We start from the raw sequence: 17438 nt of genomic DNA, 5'->3' as shown, positions 1-17438 counted from the left end.
GAGACCACCCATTAGCTTCAGAGGAGGTGATATGAAACCTTAAGATAGAAGTTACCAAGTAGGTACTGCTAACTTCAACTTACTTCAATAATCTAGAAACAAGAGTTTGAGGATGTAGCCGAGCCACTTGGCAAGCAGCGACAACACATCCACCTGTCAGTCAACTCAGCCACACCCTTTTACATAGTAATGCCAAAATCATAGCCTCAGTATAATCAATATGGATGAGCTATAAAAAAATCACCCCCTGTACAGTTATGAATGAAGAATTCATGTATAGAGACTCAAACTGTTTTTGTACCAGGCTTTAAACATGTTGGATTCTGCTGTCAAAACTGACATTTTGCCACAGGGTTTATTGGGGTTTCCTTGGCAGCCTCAATCAGGGTTCCCACGCGTCCTGGAAAACCTGGAAAACCTGGAAAACAGTTGACCAGTTTTCCAGTACTGGAAAACACCTGGAAAATGGGAGAAAAAGTAAAATGTCCTGGAAAATCACATATAGTCCTGGAAAATTATTCCAACATGGCTGCGTTTGACCTGACCCTATTAACAAAACACATCCCCATTCATTGAAAGTTGAGTGCACGCTGTGCTGGAAAAGACAGCAACACTGCGCAACTTTTTTCACATCTTTTCTCCTTCACTTCATAATCATGCATTCACAGAAAACGGGGGTATATTGTTTATGTTTTATGGTACATTTGGCTCAATTACTGTACTCTAGCTCAGTTGTTCTCAAAGTGGGGTCCTGGGACCCCTGGGGGTCTGCAAACCATAGCGTGGGGGTCCGTGAAATAATTTGAATACATTTCTAATAAATTATAAAATTATGCTGTGTCATTATAAAACAGCATACACCATTGTTATGATACCATTTGGTGGCTCGAAGGGATATGTGAGTCTTGTTACTGTTAAATTTCTGAAAGCGTTTAAGATCAATTACTTGAAAAGTATAAATGTTGTCATGTTGAGTCCACAAGGAATGAAATGACCCTCTGTTTTAAAGTATACAAGTGGTATTTACTTGATTCAAATTGAAGTGTTATCTGTTTATCACTATGGTACAGGTCTGAAGTAATTACATTGATACGTTTTACAATACAAATAGTTCCAAGGGCAACTAAGAGTGCAAATTGTAGTAAGCATGTGCTTTAGTGATGGGAAGTTGGGCTCTTTTCAGAGAGCCGGCTCTTTTAACTCGGCCCCCAAAGAAGAGCCGGCTCTTTCGACTCTCAAACGGCTCTTAATTTAGGATCTTTTGTAGCCGTATATTTTACCTTAATTTTGCAAAAAATATTTTGTGTTGAAAACCCTTTACGTACTGTGTTTTATGAGAAGCCTTATAATGCCCAATTGTGTGCATTTCTTCTGTTACAAAATCATTCTCACCCTGATCCTAGGGTTATGATTAGGGTTAGGGTTAGGATTGTGGTTAGGGTTAGGGTTAGGGTTAGGATTAGGGTTAGGGTTAGGGTTAGGATTAGGGTTAGGATTAGGGTTAGGGTTAGGGTTATGATAAGGGTTAGGGTTAGGGTTAGGATTAGGGTTAGGGTTAGGATTAGGGTTAGGATTAGGATTGTGATCAGGGTTAGGGTTACGATTAGGGTTAGGGTTAGGGTTAGGATTGTGATTAGGGTTAGGGTTATGATTAGGGTTAGGGTTAGGGTTATGATTATGATTAGGGTTAGGGTTAGGGTTAGGATTAGGGTTAGGGTTAGGATTGTGATTAGGGTTAGGGTTTGGGTTTTGATTAGGGTTAGGGTTAGGGTTAGGGTTTTGATCAGGGTTAGGGTTAGGGTTATGATTAGGGTTAGGGTTAGGGTTATGATTATGATTAGGGTTAGGGTTAGGGTTAGGATTAGGGTTAGGGTTAGGATTGTGATTAGGGTTAGGGTTTGGGTTTTGATTAGGGTTAGGGTTAGGGTTTTGATCAGGGTTAGGGTTAGGGTTATGATTAGGATTAGGATTAGGGTTAGGGTTAGGTTTAGGATTAGGGTTAGGGTTAGGGTTAGGATTAGGGTTAGGGTTATGATTAGGGTTAGGGTTAGGATTAGGGTTAGGGTTACGGTTAGGGTTAGGATTAGGGTTAGGGTTAGGATTAGGGTTAAGGTTAGGGTTAGGGTTAGGGTTAGCATTGGGGTTAGGGTTAGGATTGTGATTAGGGTTAGGGTTAGGGTTTTGATTAGGGTTAGGGTTAGGATTGTGATTAGGGTTAGGGTTAGGGTTTTGATTCGGGTTAGGGTTAGGGTTAGGGTTGGGATTAGGGTTAGGGTTAGGATTAGGGTTAGGGTTAGGGTTAGGGTTAGGGTTAGGTTTAGGATTAGGGTTAGGGTTAGGGTTAGGATTAGGGTTAGGGTTAGGGTTAGGATTAGGGTTAGGGTTAGGGTTAGGGTTGGGATTAGGGTTAGGGTTAGGGTTAGGATTAGGGTTAGGGTTAGGTTTAGGATTAGGGTTAGGGTTAGGATTAGGGTTAGGGTTATGATTAGGGTTAGGGTTAGGATTAGGGTTAAGGTTAGGGTTAGGGTTAGGGTTAGGAGTGTGATTAGGGTTAGGGTTAGGGTTTTGATTAGGGTTAGGGTTAGGATTGTGATTAGGGTTAGGATTAGGGTTAGGGTTAGGGTTTTGATTCGGGTTAGGGTTGGGATTAGGGTTAGGGTTAGGGTTATGATTAGGGTTAGGGTTAGGGTTAGGGTTAGGGTTGGGATTAGGGTTAGGGTTAGGGTTAGGGTTATGATTAGGGTTAGGGTTAGGGTTAGGGTTAGGATTAGGGTTAGGGTTAGGGTTAGGATTAGGGTTAGGGTTAGGGTTAGGATTAGGGTTCGGTTTAGAACCAGATCTAAACTTAAGCATACAGAACTAGAACCGAACTCATGCAAACAGAACCAGAATAAAACTCAACCAGAACCAAACCAGAACCAAACCAGAACCAAACCAGAACCAAACCAGAACCCCAATAGAACTGAACCAGAACCGAACCGGAAACGAACAAGAACCGAACCAGAACCGAACCAGAACCGAACCAGAACCGAACCAGAACCGAACAGAACCTTACCAGAACCGAACCAGAGTTGAACCAGAACCGAACCAGACCCAAACCAGAACCGAACCAGAACCGAACCAGAACCGAACCAGAACTGAACCAAAACCGAAGCGGAACAGAACCGAATCAGAACCATACCAGAACCATACCAGAACCGAACCAGACTTGAACCTGAACCGAACCAGAACCGAACAGAACCTTACCAGAACCGAACCAGAGTTGAATCAGAACCGAACCAGAACCGAACCAGAACCGAACCAGAACTGAACCGGAACCGAACCGGAACCGAACCGAGTCAGAACCGTACCAGAACCATACCAGAACCGAACCAGACTATAACCAGAACCGAACCAGAACCGAACCAGAACCGAACCAGAACCATACCAGAACCGAACCAGACTTGAACCAGAACCGAACCAGAACCGAACCAGAACCGAACCGGAACCGAACCGGAACCGAACTGAACCAGAACTGAAGCAGAACCGAACCGAACCAGAACCGAATCAGAACCGAACCAGAACCGTACCAGAACCGAACCAGACGTGAACCAGAATCGAACCAGAACAGAACCGAACCAGAACCTTACCAGAACAGAACCAGAACAGAACCAGAACCAAACTCAAGCAAACAGAACCAGAACCAAACTCAAGCAAACATTAATAATGTCCTCAGGTTGGTATTGAGAAAAATCAGATGCCTCAGCTTGGATGGGCTGATTCGATTTCTCCTGTCAGTGAGTATTTGCCTGATCTTCAAGAAGACTCTCTCTGAAGGAACAGATGAAGCCAGGATACACAGCCTCCCCTCCATCACCTGTATCCTATATCCTCACATATGATTGGCCACATGGCCGCCATGCTGACCAATCAAAACAAAGTTCTGCTGTGAGCAGAGCTGGGGCTGAGCACTGAGAGAGCTAAGCAGCGAAAGGAAAAAACTGGGAGCCGGCTCTCTCTCTCTTGATGCGAGCCGGCTCTTCTGATTCACTATAAAGCATCGACTCTCAGAGCCGCAGCTTTTGATCATGACACATCACTACTGTGCTTAATCTGTGTTACAATTATGAGGGGGCCATGGACAATTTTCTCACCTGTATGGGGTCCCTGGCTATTCTATTATCAATTTGCCATCATTTTTAAGTATGTAAGAGATGATTTCATTGATAGCCATAGACTACATGTTTTTCAATGTAGACTTCCACTGAGAGGAACATATTAGACTATTTAGGAACTAAATTAGGAACTAAATTTAGACGGTCATACCAGCTTGATCATCAATGAAAATGTCCTGGAAATGTCCTGGAAAATGATCTCTGGAAAAGAGTGGGAACCCTGTCAATTGGACAATGGAGAAACTGCAGCTTTATTTTCACTTCTAAATCAGCGTCCTTGTTTGATAATGGAGGTTGCCAATCTGCTCCACAGAAGAAGATCTTGAATCTTGTTGTTGTCAATCTTTACCCCCATGGCTTTTACAAAACACAAGCTGACTAATCAGATCTTGCACTATCTACATGATATTTCTGTCGTCCCAATTTAACTTACGCGACATTAAACGTGGGGATTAGTCATATATTTTTGACTTTGTTGTATGCAGATGTACTAGATAAAGTCCCACTGGTTTCCTTGTTAACACGACTCCTTTCATTATTTACTATGACTAATGCGTGGCGATGTAAGGCAGTAGGCCATCGTGTGTGCAGAAGAAGCTGCCTGCCTGGCTTCTTGCAGGCCACAGAGGGACGGCCAGTGAGCACATCTGATTAGCTGTATCGACTGGTAAAATGCTACCAGACCGGCTTTCCGCTCATAAAGCAAAGCTACAGAGTAATTAGCCTGGGATCAATCCAGCTACTAGAAAACAGACACATACTTTCACTTCTGCTCCATCACTGACATAATTCTTTGTATATGAGGTTAAAGGTGTCAAATTAACTCTTTCATGCTTTGTCCGCCCACTTTCTGTCCGACAAATTACACGAAAATGATCCTGTTGAGATAAATCTCATTCATGTCTCTGCATGTGTTGTTAATCCTGGCTCTCCCAGCCCACTGGCCTTGGCTCGGAATTGGATTTGTCACTGGCAGCCTCGGCTGTCCTGAGTGATGGCACTTGTAGCTTAGCAAATGTTTGTGTTATCACGCACTTACACTCACTATTTCTTTCTGTTCTGATCCATATCTAACGCACATGTTGACATTTCTGTTAGACTTGTGGAATCAGCTGAGGATCACCCATGTTGATTACTGCAAATTGACTGAAGTCACGATAGCCAGAGAAAGAGCATAGTTGAACAGGTAACACCCCCCCCCCCCCCCCCCCCCCCCACACACACACACACACACACACCAAACGCCATCTGTCTGCCTGACATTACACATCACCATCTCATTATTCTTTGACTGTTACAATTCAAGAAGCCATCATGGGTGATGGTGCTCATGGGAAGTGCAGTCTTCATTCCAGAAAAATACTACAGACTTCATCCAACCAGGTCACCAGAATCAACACAACATGAAAACTCCTCACAATGCCTTTAAAGAACAAAGTCGGCAAATAGAGACAAACTAAGGAGTGAAATAAAACGCAGAAACACAAAAGTAGCACAAAATGTCTGAGAGACTGAAGCCACTAGTCCCCAAAAGCCTCCAAAGGCCTCTGTCCTCAGAAGTCAGCACTGGGGTTGTTTGACAGCCAAGACCAGATGCGCTTCATCATCTATTAGTGTCACCTGAAGAGCTACAGAGACAACAGGAGGGGATAAGGGACAAACAGAACAAAGACATACAGCTGTAATACATGCTGTTGCTCCAGCATTGCTAGAGGCACAATATCAAAGCCGGAAAACCAAAGTGCAGAACTTTTATAACTTTTACATTTTCTTTCAAGGGGAGGCCCTAACATAGAGTTAACTCATAGAGTTGTATGCAGAACATCAAAATGTACTCACTATGAAACTGAACAACACTAACACAAACGAACAAACATACGCTTTCGACAAACAGCACTGGGAGGTCAGTTTTCCAATTGTATTACCTTGAGTAGGTCATAGTCTGACTCCAGAGCCTGACCCTGGCTCCTTCCTAGGGGTAAAAGTTACGCTCAGGGGTAACAAAACAGGGCTTAAGACTAACCGGTGCACAGGGCTTAACTTTGGGACATTAGTAACTTTCAGCTGTAAGCCAGACATAAGGTTACACCCAGATGTACGCCCAGCTGGTGCACTCTACCCCTGTTGCTCAAGTGTACTGGCTAAAAATGTCTCTCTAGATTACCTGTGATCATTGCAGACCTGACCAACCTCTGTGTATTTTTACCTCTCAGGTGCCCACGGAGTGCGAGAGGAGCCCCAGTTTGTGACAGCTCGAGCAGGAGAGAACGTCATCCTGGGATGCGACGTGTCCCACCCCCTGAACGGCCAGCCCTATGTGGTGGAGTGGTTCAAATATGGAATGCCAATCCCCTTCTTCATCAACTTTCGCTTCTACCCTCCTCATGTGGACCCGGAGTATGCAGGTAAGATGCTGAAAGCGCATCGCAGTCAGACTCTATGGTGACTTGAAATCACAGTGTATAGCAAAGTTTTACTGTGGTTATAGAATCATGTAGACTATCTGAACTACACCAGCATCACTGATGGGTGTAGTTTGATGTAGACAGTTGTGCCTGTATTTTTACTAAAGAGTTATGTCATGCTGCAGATATCTGTAGAACAGAGAGGTGTAAAAACACTGATGGATTGGCTAAACAATAATTTCTGAAGACTCCTCTCTATTAAACATGTCGCTGTGATGATAAGCTTCACTGTGTATTGTGATGTTTGAGTAAACCAGAGGTGGGTGAAGTACCTGAAAGCCATAAAGACTTCAATGCAACCTGAAATGTGGGCTGTAGTCATACAATAAGCCGAGAGTGGGTTTACAAAGCTTTTTTCAATTCAACAGACTTTTATACTTAAAGCAAAAGTAGCTGGTGCCAACGCTGTTGCTGTCTCTGCCTCCATCTTTTTTTCAATATCACAGTCAAGTGGTATTTTACTCACCTGGCCACTTCTTGCTTACATACACACCTGCGCTTGACTTAAAACCAAAACTGCAGGTTTAAAATACCTTGTTGCACCAATAATGGTTGGAGATTAACGTCAACATTTTATTTTTAGAGGCATTTTTCCAGGTCTAATCCCTCCTTGTGCTCCTCTTTAGCTTTGTGTTTTTAAAGCATCACATAAATATTGAGAATCAAAGAGCACTCAGTTTCTCCTGAACTTTAAAGCTTAGATTAAAGGGGGAGAGATTATTTTATGTTCTCTAGGTGTAGTTGTTGTTCTATAATCCAACTGAGGGTCATTTTAGCAGGATATGATGCTCATTTGTGTTATTTTAAACATCATGTAAAGACCAGTAACACTGAATTACCATTGTAACAGAACAAACTTGACTTGATGTTGTATCTTTCTCACTTCTTGAAGACATTTGCAAAGACATTTCATATTTAATAGGCTCTATATATAATGTTAAAGAAACTGTATATTAGAGTTCATGTTGTTGAGTTGTTAACATGTTAGAAAAAAGCTCCCTTTTTGTAATGTATCACAGTATTATCCTGATATGTCAGATACTAATCTCACCATCCGTTTGAAAGCCAGATGATTGATAGATTGATCCGTCTGCATCTGATTAAAGGTTTCTTTTTTTTAAGTTTCCTGCCTTCTATGACAGGAAGATAAATTCCAGACAGAGTGAAAGTTTATTACTAAAACACTGTCTCTTTTTGAAATCTATCTATATTCTTTCACACTTTGGATCTCGAAAAGGATTATGCAGCTCTTGTGCAAACTAAACCTGTGCAAATGAGACAAATCAAAAATCAATCAATATTTACTTACAGTATATACGTAGCTCCGAATCACAACAAATGTTATACGCTTTACAAACAGATCAAGTCTAGAATAAAAACCCAACTACACGACAGGATAAGATCCAGTCCCATTTTACAGACAGGACTCAGTCTGGTCTCATCTTAATCCACCATGAGCAGAGCACTTTGCAGCATTTAGCAAGTTACAGCGGCAAGGACAAACTTCCTTTAACAGGCAGAAACCTTGAGCAGAACTAGACTCAGTTTAGAATGCCAAGTGCCCCGACTGTGTTGGGGTTGGAGTAGAGGGTGATGAAAAGAGAGAGAGAGATCATAGTGGTGAGATGGATAGTAGTAATTGTAGTAGTTGTAGCTGCTGGAGTCTGGCATGTCCACAGCAGCACGCTATCAGCAGCAATCCAGAGTAACTGACAAGACAAGGGAGCTCAGGGACTCCAGAAAGGTTTTTGTGTAATAACTTAAATGGACACTATCTAAAATTCACAAACACAAAGGGTTAAACCCTCCATATACTAAGCTACAGAAATAGTAGCATCTCTGAGCTCTGCTGCTGTTTGTTTGTTTTTAGATGAGCCATCATGCCTTCATATGGAGCACAGCTACTGTGACACTTTAGCTGTCTGTGGAGAGTTGGTGGTAACTTAGCTGCCGTATTTATAACAAGTGTCCCACTCAAACTTTACAGTGATCATGACAGCATTTCCACCTCTACATGACCAAAAATCAATACACTTTATATACTGTTTGTTATTCTTACTTTGACCTAACTATTTGTTTTATAAGCAAGAGTGGGGCTCAACCTGCACATACAGGCACACTTTTCAACAAGTTTGGAAATGGTTTGGGGCGGGGAGTGAAAGTGTTGACTGAACTGAACTCACTGCATTTACCATACACTGGTAAGAGGTGTCCCCTCCCCATTCAGCGTGTCATCCGTTTTTGATTGAACGCCCATTCATAGTTAAAGTTAGATACACTGAACTATGACATACTGTTGGGATCGTGTTCATTAGTAGGCATATTTTATCTCCTTAAGCAAGTGTGCAGATGGAAGTTGGACATCTGCTTTGATCTTAGCTGTTATCAGAAGATCAAGTGACTGATCACAACAACAAAATTGTTCTTTTGGGGTTTTTTTCACAAGTTTTAAAAGTTAATAGTCTTTTGGACTTTAATTTTTATAAGCTGCAAAGTTGTCATCAGATATTGTGATCAAGAATTGCGTCCATAAGCGCATGTGTAGTCAGACCTCTGCACTCTTAAAGTTGGACCACTTGAATCTCAGCTTTTACAGGAAATCAAGTAATCCCATCAGCCAAAGTTGTGCTTCTTCTGTGTGTCGCTTTTACAAGTTTAAGAGTTATGACTTTTGGCGTGTCTGCCTGAGAACGGCTTAGATCCAAGCAGAGATCTAACTTCCAACTACTAATGCACTTCCGGAGCTCTGCTGTGTCTGCAGTCAGGTGCCTCTCACTTTTAGTATCCTGATAGGTCTTCACAACTTGTAGCTTCTGTATTTCCAGAAAATAGTATGAATCAAAGCAAGTGAAATGCAGATTAGATTTAATTTGTTCCTTTAATATTCTATTTAAACATGAAGTTTCATCAGTAGTGGGTTATGTTTTCATAGACCTGTACAAGAAAACAAACATTTAGAGTTTTAAAAGGTGTTGGCAACTCAGACATGAAAGAGCAAGTGTTAGCTGCATTTTCCTTTTTCATATAAAAGGAATGGGAAAGATATAAAAGTCTGTTGAATTGAAACAAGCTTTTTAAACCCAATCTAGGCTTATTGTATGAGTACAGCCCACATTTCAGGTTGCATTGAAGATCCCCTTTAGAGGTAATTTTAAGTTAAAGTAAGTTTATTTGAGTGTTTTTCTGTATTGGTGGGTGGTTTTACTTTGTCATAACCTACCACATTTTAAATGTTTCAGTCCTAAGATACAAAATCAACTGGCTTTAGCTTTTTGTTGGGGCTGATTTTTCTTTGTTTCAAAATGCAGCGCTGAAACTTCTATAGCCTGATTCAGGGAAACATCTCATTCAACTGTGTTTTAGTACGACTGTGATATTACATCATGGGAAGAAGTCACAGGTCATGATGAAGGCTGCAAATTTATAGAGGCTTACATTGTGCCCTCTTTAGATTCGAGGGTTAATGAGGCTAGCCAACCACAGGGGCAATGTTTTCCAGACACCCGTCTGCCCTTGCTCTCAAACAAACCTTTGTCATATTTTTCACAGAGAGGAAAAAGGACAAAATATCCCTCAGAGAGAGCAACAAGAAAACATCTGTGAGTGAGGAAGAGGCAGGACAAAAATATAAAACATTTCCATGAAGAGAGCGAGGGGTGAAGACATGGACACAAAGTGATAGTCAGGAAGGAAGACAGCATTTGAAATTAAAGATGAAACTGGAAACAGGGACTGAGAAAACAAAAGAAACAGCAGGAAGTGGTGAATGCTGAATGCAGCCTATCATCATGGAAGATCTCTGAGCTGGTCCAGGAGAACAGTGACATTTTAAAATAACTTCCCACAGCAGACGCTTCCTGAAGCTAATGCATCTGTTCTTCTTCTTCTGGCAAAGTTATGCAGAATATTTTAGACTCATGCTGTGACACATCTGGCTTTTAAAACAAACTGCAAATAAGGATGAAACTTTTGATGGTCTGTATGGCAAAGATGTATTATTATATTTAGTTCAGTTTAAACAATTCCCTAAAAAATAAATACATAAAAGTTACTTAGAAAATAAAAACAAGTCACACTTAAGTACTAAACTGAAAAGAAAAACAACAAACACACACAGTAACAAGGTGTAGGTCGAAAGTTTAACCAATAAGACCAACCCTTTCTACATAGCATACACCCACAGTCATTTCTTTTCGAGTTTTACTCAGATAAGGATATGGCTGACTTGATTGATGGACCCTGTAGCTGTTAGAGAAAAGGCTAAAGCTCCACCTCTTTACCTCACGTTAGCTCTACAGACTTCAGGTTAAGTTAGGTATTTCCAATATGGCACCCACAGACGATCGGTTTCAAAACAGGGCTTCAGAAACAGATGGGTGATGTCAAGGACACTACATCCATTTATTATACAGTCTATGGTGCATTCATGCATCCTCAAGACCCCTATGCTGGGGGTGAGGGGATGTTTATGTCCATTTGCACGCTAAATAGTGTCCATATATATGCTTCACATCATTACAGGTCCCACTCACTGGTTGGTTGAAGATGATCCAATGAAGTAACATTTCTCTTACTTTCTCTTTAAAATATATATATATATCTGTATAATATATGTCTCTTTTGATGACCACAACGACAGTGGTAACAAGGTAACCCACATCACCTGAACAGACAGACTCTTGAGGTAAAATGTGGAGCCAGTGTGAGTCATCTGAGGTTATCACAGTCAGTGTCAGTCATGAGCTCAGGAGCTCTGTGACAGACTGTGAGGTGTCAATTGTCGGAGGATGAGGGAACAAACAGTAAGTGACCTGTCTGAACATGACTGGAGGAACAGCTGGACTTGTGACATTATTACTTTAATGAAGTGAGCCCCTGCTGACTGCTGCCTTTTTTATAGATCCTGGTCTTTTCTCTAGTTATGTTGTTCTATAGACACAGCTTAGCCTGTATGAACTCTGAAATTATCAAGTGTTTCTGTGTGTGCGTGTGTCTCATAGTTCTACAGTTCAATCTGGGGTGGGAGTGCAATGGGGGCCACAGCTCTGGGGAAAAAGCTGCTTCTGAGTCTATTTGTGTTGGATTGTATCATCCTGAACCGTGTACCAGACAGCAGAGGGTTCAAACAATAAGTTCCAGAGTGAGCGTTGTCTATGGAGATGTTGGTGACCTTCTTCCTGTATACTATACATGGACTCCAAGTTTGGGAGCTCAATCCCCTTAAAGGCATTTTCCCTCTTCTGTAGTTTTGAATGATAATCTGCAGCTGCTGGATTGCACAGTGTTGACATCATCTATTCCTCAATTCTTAAAGTCTGGCACAAAGACACTTTGGATGAGAGTATCCTCTGTTTACACACTTGCTGTCTGTATGGATTTATAACTTTTGCACAGTGAGAATTCCTGCAAAGTGCTTCATTAAGTCTCTCAGTCTGCCGTGTGCAGACAGGTCATACTGAGAAGCAAATGCTGTAAGACAGATTTATAAAAGGAAAGAAGACCGTCAAGATTTATGAGACATGTTGATTTAAATGAATGATCTGCACTTGTCTCTGATATTCTGATGTACTTATATCCCTGTGTGCTGAAAATAGGTGTTCTCATTAGTAGTTGAAGTATTATAACCATGCAGATCAAATACTGTGGGCTTGCAAGCAGTCTAAAAAAGGATTCACAGACTGTAGATGATGCAGAATAGTGATGAAAAGGATAAAGCATGGAGGAATTGTTGGGAGATCCCACATTTGGCGAAATCAAGTGTTACGTTAAGCACAGAAAGAATCTGTTCAGCAGCCTTTTTGGAGAAGTTTGACTCCTAGAGTGTTGTAGTCGAGTCACCAAACCTTGAGTCTGAGTCGATTCTTGAGTTTAAGTCTGAGTCACCAGAGAAGAATTTGAGTCCAAGTTGAGTCCCCATTATTAATATAATTATTTATCACAAGGAGAGTGGCGGCTTTCCTCCAAACTATTTACTGTCTGAACCTGGACTGAGCTGTAAAACTTCATGGCTGTGAAGCTGTGTGCTTGAATATCATCAAGGTAATATGCTTTGTGAATTGGACCATGAGGTGTGCAGATGGCGGAGGAAAATTAAGTGCAATTCTTGGTGCTAATGGCAGCCAGTGTGCGTCATTATTTGAGGGGCAATTTTTCTATTCAAATAATGGATGCTTCAGAAAGAATATAAACTGAGACGTCCTCTCAGGTTTCTAGATAAGAGGGGTGGGAACTGCCAGGTGACTTATGATAATCAATATTGCAAGACAAACAAATGATAATGCTTCACAATATTTGATAAGCTGAAGAATAAGAAATGGCACTAAAAAAGCAAAGTGCAGGATTAAAGTATTTGGTCTCTTTTGTTTGGTACAGTAAGCTAAAACAATGTTCATGTTTTTAGTCTATAAAGTTAGAGTAAAAGAATACTCTTCATCTAAAAAAGGCACATTTAAGAAATAAATACTCCCTCAAATACATTTGTGTTGTGTATATAAACCTGTTTACATTGTATGCTTATCTTTTAAATATATCTAATTTGTTTATGGGTTTACCGATATTTACTGTACCTGTAACAGCTACGGTTGTATTTGTTGCATTGTCAGTAACTACAGATGGGTCTTCTTCAGTCAGCCTCCATTCCTCCATAGCCTTCAGTTGAACTTCAGCCATATGAGACTGGTCTCTCATGTAGCTGGTAGGAGTGCATTTCCAACCTGTTGTTGATTTGGGGTCAGTGCTGGCAGATGTCAGTCGGGTCAGAAGGAGACTCATGTTTAAGATATTGGGAGTAATGGTTCAATGAGCTTACCTTAATTTGACAGCCAAAGAATGCATTCAATTTTCACCAACATAGAAGAACATCAACACTGAAACCACTATTAAAACCCATCCAAACCCATCCACAAGAGCAGTACTTTGTGTGTCACGTCTCTGTGAGTGTCACACAGAGACATCAACACTGAAACCACTGTTAAAACCCATCCAAACCCATCCACAAGAGCAGCACTTTGTGTGTCACTTCTCTGTGTGTGTCCTCTTATTTCTCTTGATCTTGCCACAGAGCTCCTTTGTTGCCCAGATTTGTTAAAAACACATGCGTGTACCATAGTGTTGCACTGGATGACACACTCTTTCATTGCTCTTAACACTGAGCCATTTAAAAATTAAACTGTGTGTTTTTTTAGTCTTTTTTAAAAACATTTGTCTACAGTGGAAACGTAGGGGCTTGGTGTTTGGAGCCAGAGACTAAAGTCAGTGTTGCAGTCGAGTCACCAAAACTTGAGTCTGAGTCGAGTCTTGAGCCCTAAGTGTTTGAGTCCAAGATGAGTCTGAGGTGTCTAATAAGGTCAAAAATACCTGCAACCCACCCAGTATTAATCAGAATTTTAACCTACCAAACATTAGTAGTTGAGTCAATTTAGTTGCTAATGTTACCATTAACCAGTTAATAGTAACATTATCAACATTCCAGGTAACGTTAGCATCTCACTTACTTTTCTGGGTTCATCCTGGATTTAAAGTTGGAGCTCGTCTCTGTCTACTCCTTGATGGTTCTTCTACATACACAACATGTTGCTCTGACCTTCTTTGCATTCGCTGTAATAAGTATGACTCATAGCACGTGTATCAGGCATACTGATGTGAAGGCATTGCAGGTGAACACAAGTGTCAGCCCTTGCTCTAAACTGAATATATTATACAGGCCTTAAAAAGAGAAACTAACAAAAAGCAGTATAACAGTCTTTATGAATAAACCATAGGTCTTTATCAATAAATAAGTTTGAGTCCTCCTCTCCATCTTCTGATTCCTAAAGCAGTCAAAAAGCTGGAGTCCGAGTACAAGGCTGCGTCATCAGTGCTTGAGACCTAGTTGAGTAATGAGTACTGAAAGTTTTGACTAAAGTCAGACCATAGACTGTACAGTACATGGACGTAGTCTCTGTTACATAGTGTGAACACAATACATGTTGATTACCATGCAAAAAATAGACAATTTTCACACAAGTCAAAAAAGAAAAGGTGTTACCTGACGGACTAGACAAACAAGACAGGACCAAGTGACATATAAGACAATGTGAATACATTGAAGCATAGTTTTGAAGCATCTCAAAAGAAGTTGCCATATTGGAAAAGCTGATTCAACCTATCTTTTGGTCAACCTTGGTAAAGAGGTGGAGTTAAGGCGGGCTTTTAGCCTTCTCACAACAGTTACAGTATGCCCGCCTGTCAATCAAGTCAGCTCTGCCCCTAATTATGTAAATCTCACAACTTCTTATCATCAATAGATTAATGAGCTATTCAGACCATAATTGTTTTGTGAACTGGGCTTTAAACATGTATTTTGCTGTCAAGTTTGCCATTTTAGAATTGGTGTGTATGTGGCATACTGTGCTTCTGGAGCCAGCCCCAAGTGGACATTCAAGGAACTGCGTTTTTTAGCACTAACACATTGGCTTCATTTCTTAAAACCAGAGGTTGCTACTTGAGGCAGACATGAGTCCAACTCCTGGACTCAAGTGTTTCAACAGCGGACTAAGTAAATAAAATGCAGAGCCATGGCAGACTCCGGTCCTGACTTTAAAGCATTTTGTGGACATTCAGGACAGTTACTATTAAAGAGTAAGTTATTACGCCAAAATAATGAACAGGTTTCATCAGGTGTTTCTAACATCGCTATGATAGCAAAAACAATGTAGGCATCCTGCTACATCTACAGTGCAAATTATGGATGAGCTGCAATGCAGATAAAAAGATAACAACCATAACAGCTCCTCTGCTTTTGTCTGGCCCATGATTATGTTTATTCTTCTAGGTTGCATATTTTCATTAAAGTACAGGTGAAGTAATAATTTAATGGAGTGGAAACAAGTGTAACACTGTGTTCACATACTCTGAATTAGCTGGACCTTCCAGCTGTCAGAGGTGTGAAAATGTGAACACAGCACAGAGCAGCAGAGAGCCTCAAACAGCTGATGTTGTTTTGTTGATTTACTCTGATAATAGAGGAGGATGTGCCCTCAGAGGTCACAGAGCGTGGAGGCCGTGTCAGCGCCTGGTGATAAATATGATATACATCATTATCAGGGTTGTAGATGTGGTGTTGTCTGTATGAGCAGTGCTTGCCTCTGTTTCCTGTCAGCATTTTGCCTTGATTTCCCCTACTCAACAGACTTTTAGCTGTTGATCCTCCAAAAAACCACATAGCAGACAATGAACACATTTTTCATTACTCAGAGTGGCAGCTTGTCAAAAATGTGATTGGCAGAATCAATATTTGTTTTGACAAAAATTTAGTAATGCACAGACAAGTGCTTTTAGGATATTTCCCCTGACTAGACAAAGATGTCTACAACACCTTTAAAGAATCTGTTTCATGTAAGAGCTAAATACCAGGGACGCAAACAGAGTGCAGCAGTGCAAATGTGCTGATAACCCCAACAGTTTCTGTTGGGAGAAACATGCTGTGAATTCTGAATTTAAAAACACATTCAAAGTGTAAAATGTAATGCATTCATATACATTTCTGCAGGGGTTTTCTGTTATGAAGTTGTGTATTGTACAGCAGTCAGTGGTGCATGGGCATCAGATATGCTCTGCGTTGGTTGTAAAACCCATTAAATCATTGCCTTGTCTCATCCTTGTCAAGAGTTTAACCGCCCCACTGAGCGCCCCCTACAGGCAAAGAGCCCCCTTGCTGTGATTGATAGTTTCATAGCCTTTTTTCTTTTTGCATGTGTTTTCAGGGTCTCAGTATAACTTTGACTTTGCAGCAGTTTGCTGTTTATGCAATGGTTTGGCTCTTGAGGACCATTCTTTTCGTTGGCAGCAAGTTTCCCTTGTTGAATTTGCTTTGGACTTTTGCATTCGTCTTTTTGAATTTCAGCTCTGCATTTTCTGACTGTTTCCCATGTGACAATTCACATGGAATTGACTGTACTCATCAGGATCTCTGATGTGAATGTAGAATGTGTACATAACTTAAGAAACTTACTTGCATTCAGATTTTTCTTAATGTAAAATAATCTTCGTTATACAGTTGTCTGAAAATCTTAACATAAAAACTAGTATCTGTCTTAAACAAAACAGCTGTTCTAGTGTTTTCACCTTCACTGAGAAAATACTTGTACGTGGCGAGTTGAGGACAGGTGTGCACATTGTAGCTGTTTGCCAGTAGGCTTAAAACCCCCACAGCTCCACCTTTTTGTTGTTTTCTTGACCAATCGATCCTTACATGGTGTCCATCATCTCTGGGCTTCATAACAACTCTTCAGACACCAGTGGATGACGTCACAGGGACAATGTCAGTGTTTTATCTATGAAGCTGTCTTTCTATATAAAGGTGGGTTTTTATTTCACCCAAATGAAGCAAACCAATTTCACAAAACAAAATTATAAGAACTAGGACTATAAAAGAGGTCAACTTAAAATAACTCAAATTAACAAGAAAAAAATGTAAGGTGTGAACTAAACAAACTGAACTTGCACAATGTGACAAAAAGTAGTGATGTTACGAGATGTGCCGAGGCTTCGAAGCGTGTGTCGAGTAACGGAGGGGGCGTTTCCGTGAAGCGTGTATCGAGGCTTGCTTCATTGAGGGGAGGAGCCGAAAATGATGACGTCCGAAGCCTCGCTGCCCGGCTGTACCACGTGACTGCTTCAGCAAGTGGTTCAGATTTTGCTGCGAGGTTTGACAGCAATATAAACCCCTCAGGCTCCGTTCAAAATGTGGGTGTTTGATGGAGAGTTGCGGTCAGTTCAGACTTCGGATAGAGTTTTGATAGTTTGGACACTAGAGTTTGGACAGCGTTTATATAGTTTG

The 17438-nt window shown here is 41.0% G+C and overlaps 1 protein-coding gene across 1 annotated transcript in view; it reads left to right on the top strand.

The window, feature by feature from the left end:
• The window catches only part of LOC117813302 (protein turtle homolog B-like), a 146173-nt gene that overhangs the window by 32975 nt on the left and 95760 nt on the right, over nucleotides 1-17438 (top strand). Inside the window, exon 2 of the mRNA XM_034684443.1 lies at nucleotides 6368-6559. Coding sequence (XP_034540334.1) covers nucleotides 6368-6559 — 192 coding nt within the window. The remainder of the gene's footprint in view (nucleotides 1-6367; nucleotides 6560-17438) is intronic.

This window comes from Notolabrus celidotus, chromosome 5, assembly GCF_009762535.1.
Source record: "Notolabrus celidotus isolate fNotCel1 chromosome 5, fNotCel1.pri, whole genome shotgun sequence".
Taxonomy (NCBI): Eukaryota; Metazoa; Chordata; class Actinopteri; order Labriformes; family Labridae; genus Notolabrus; species Notolabrus celidotus.
This window is presented reverse-complemented; position numbering and strand designations above follow the sequence as displayed.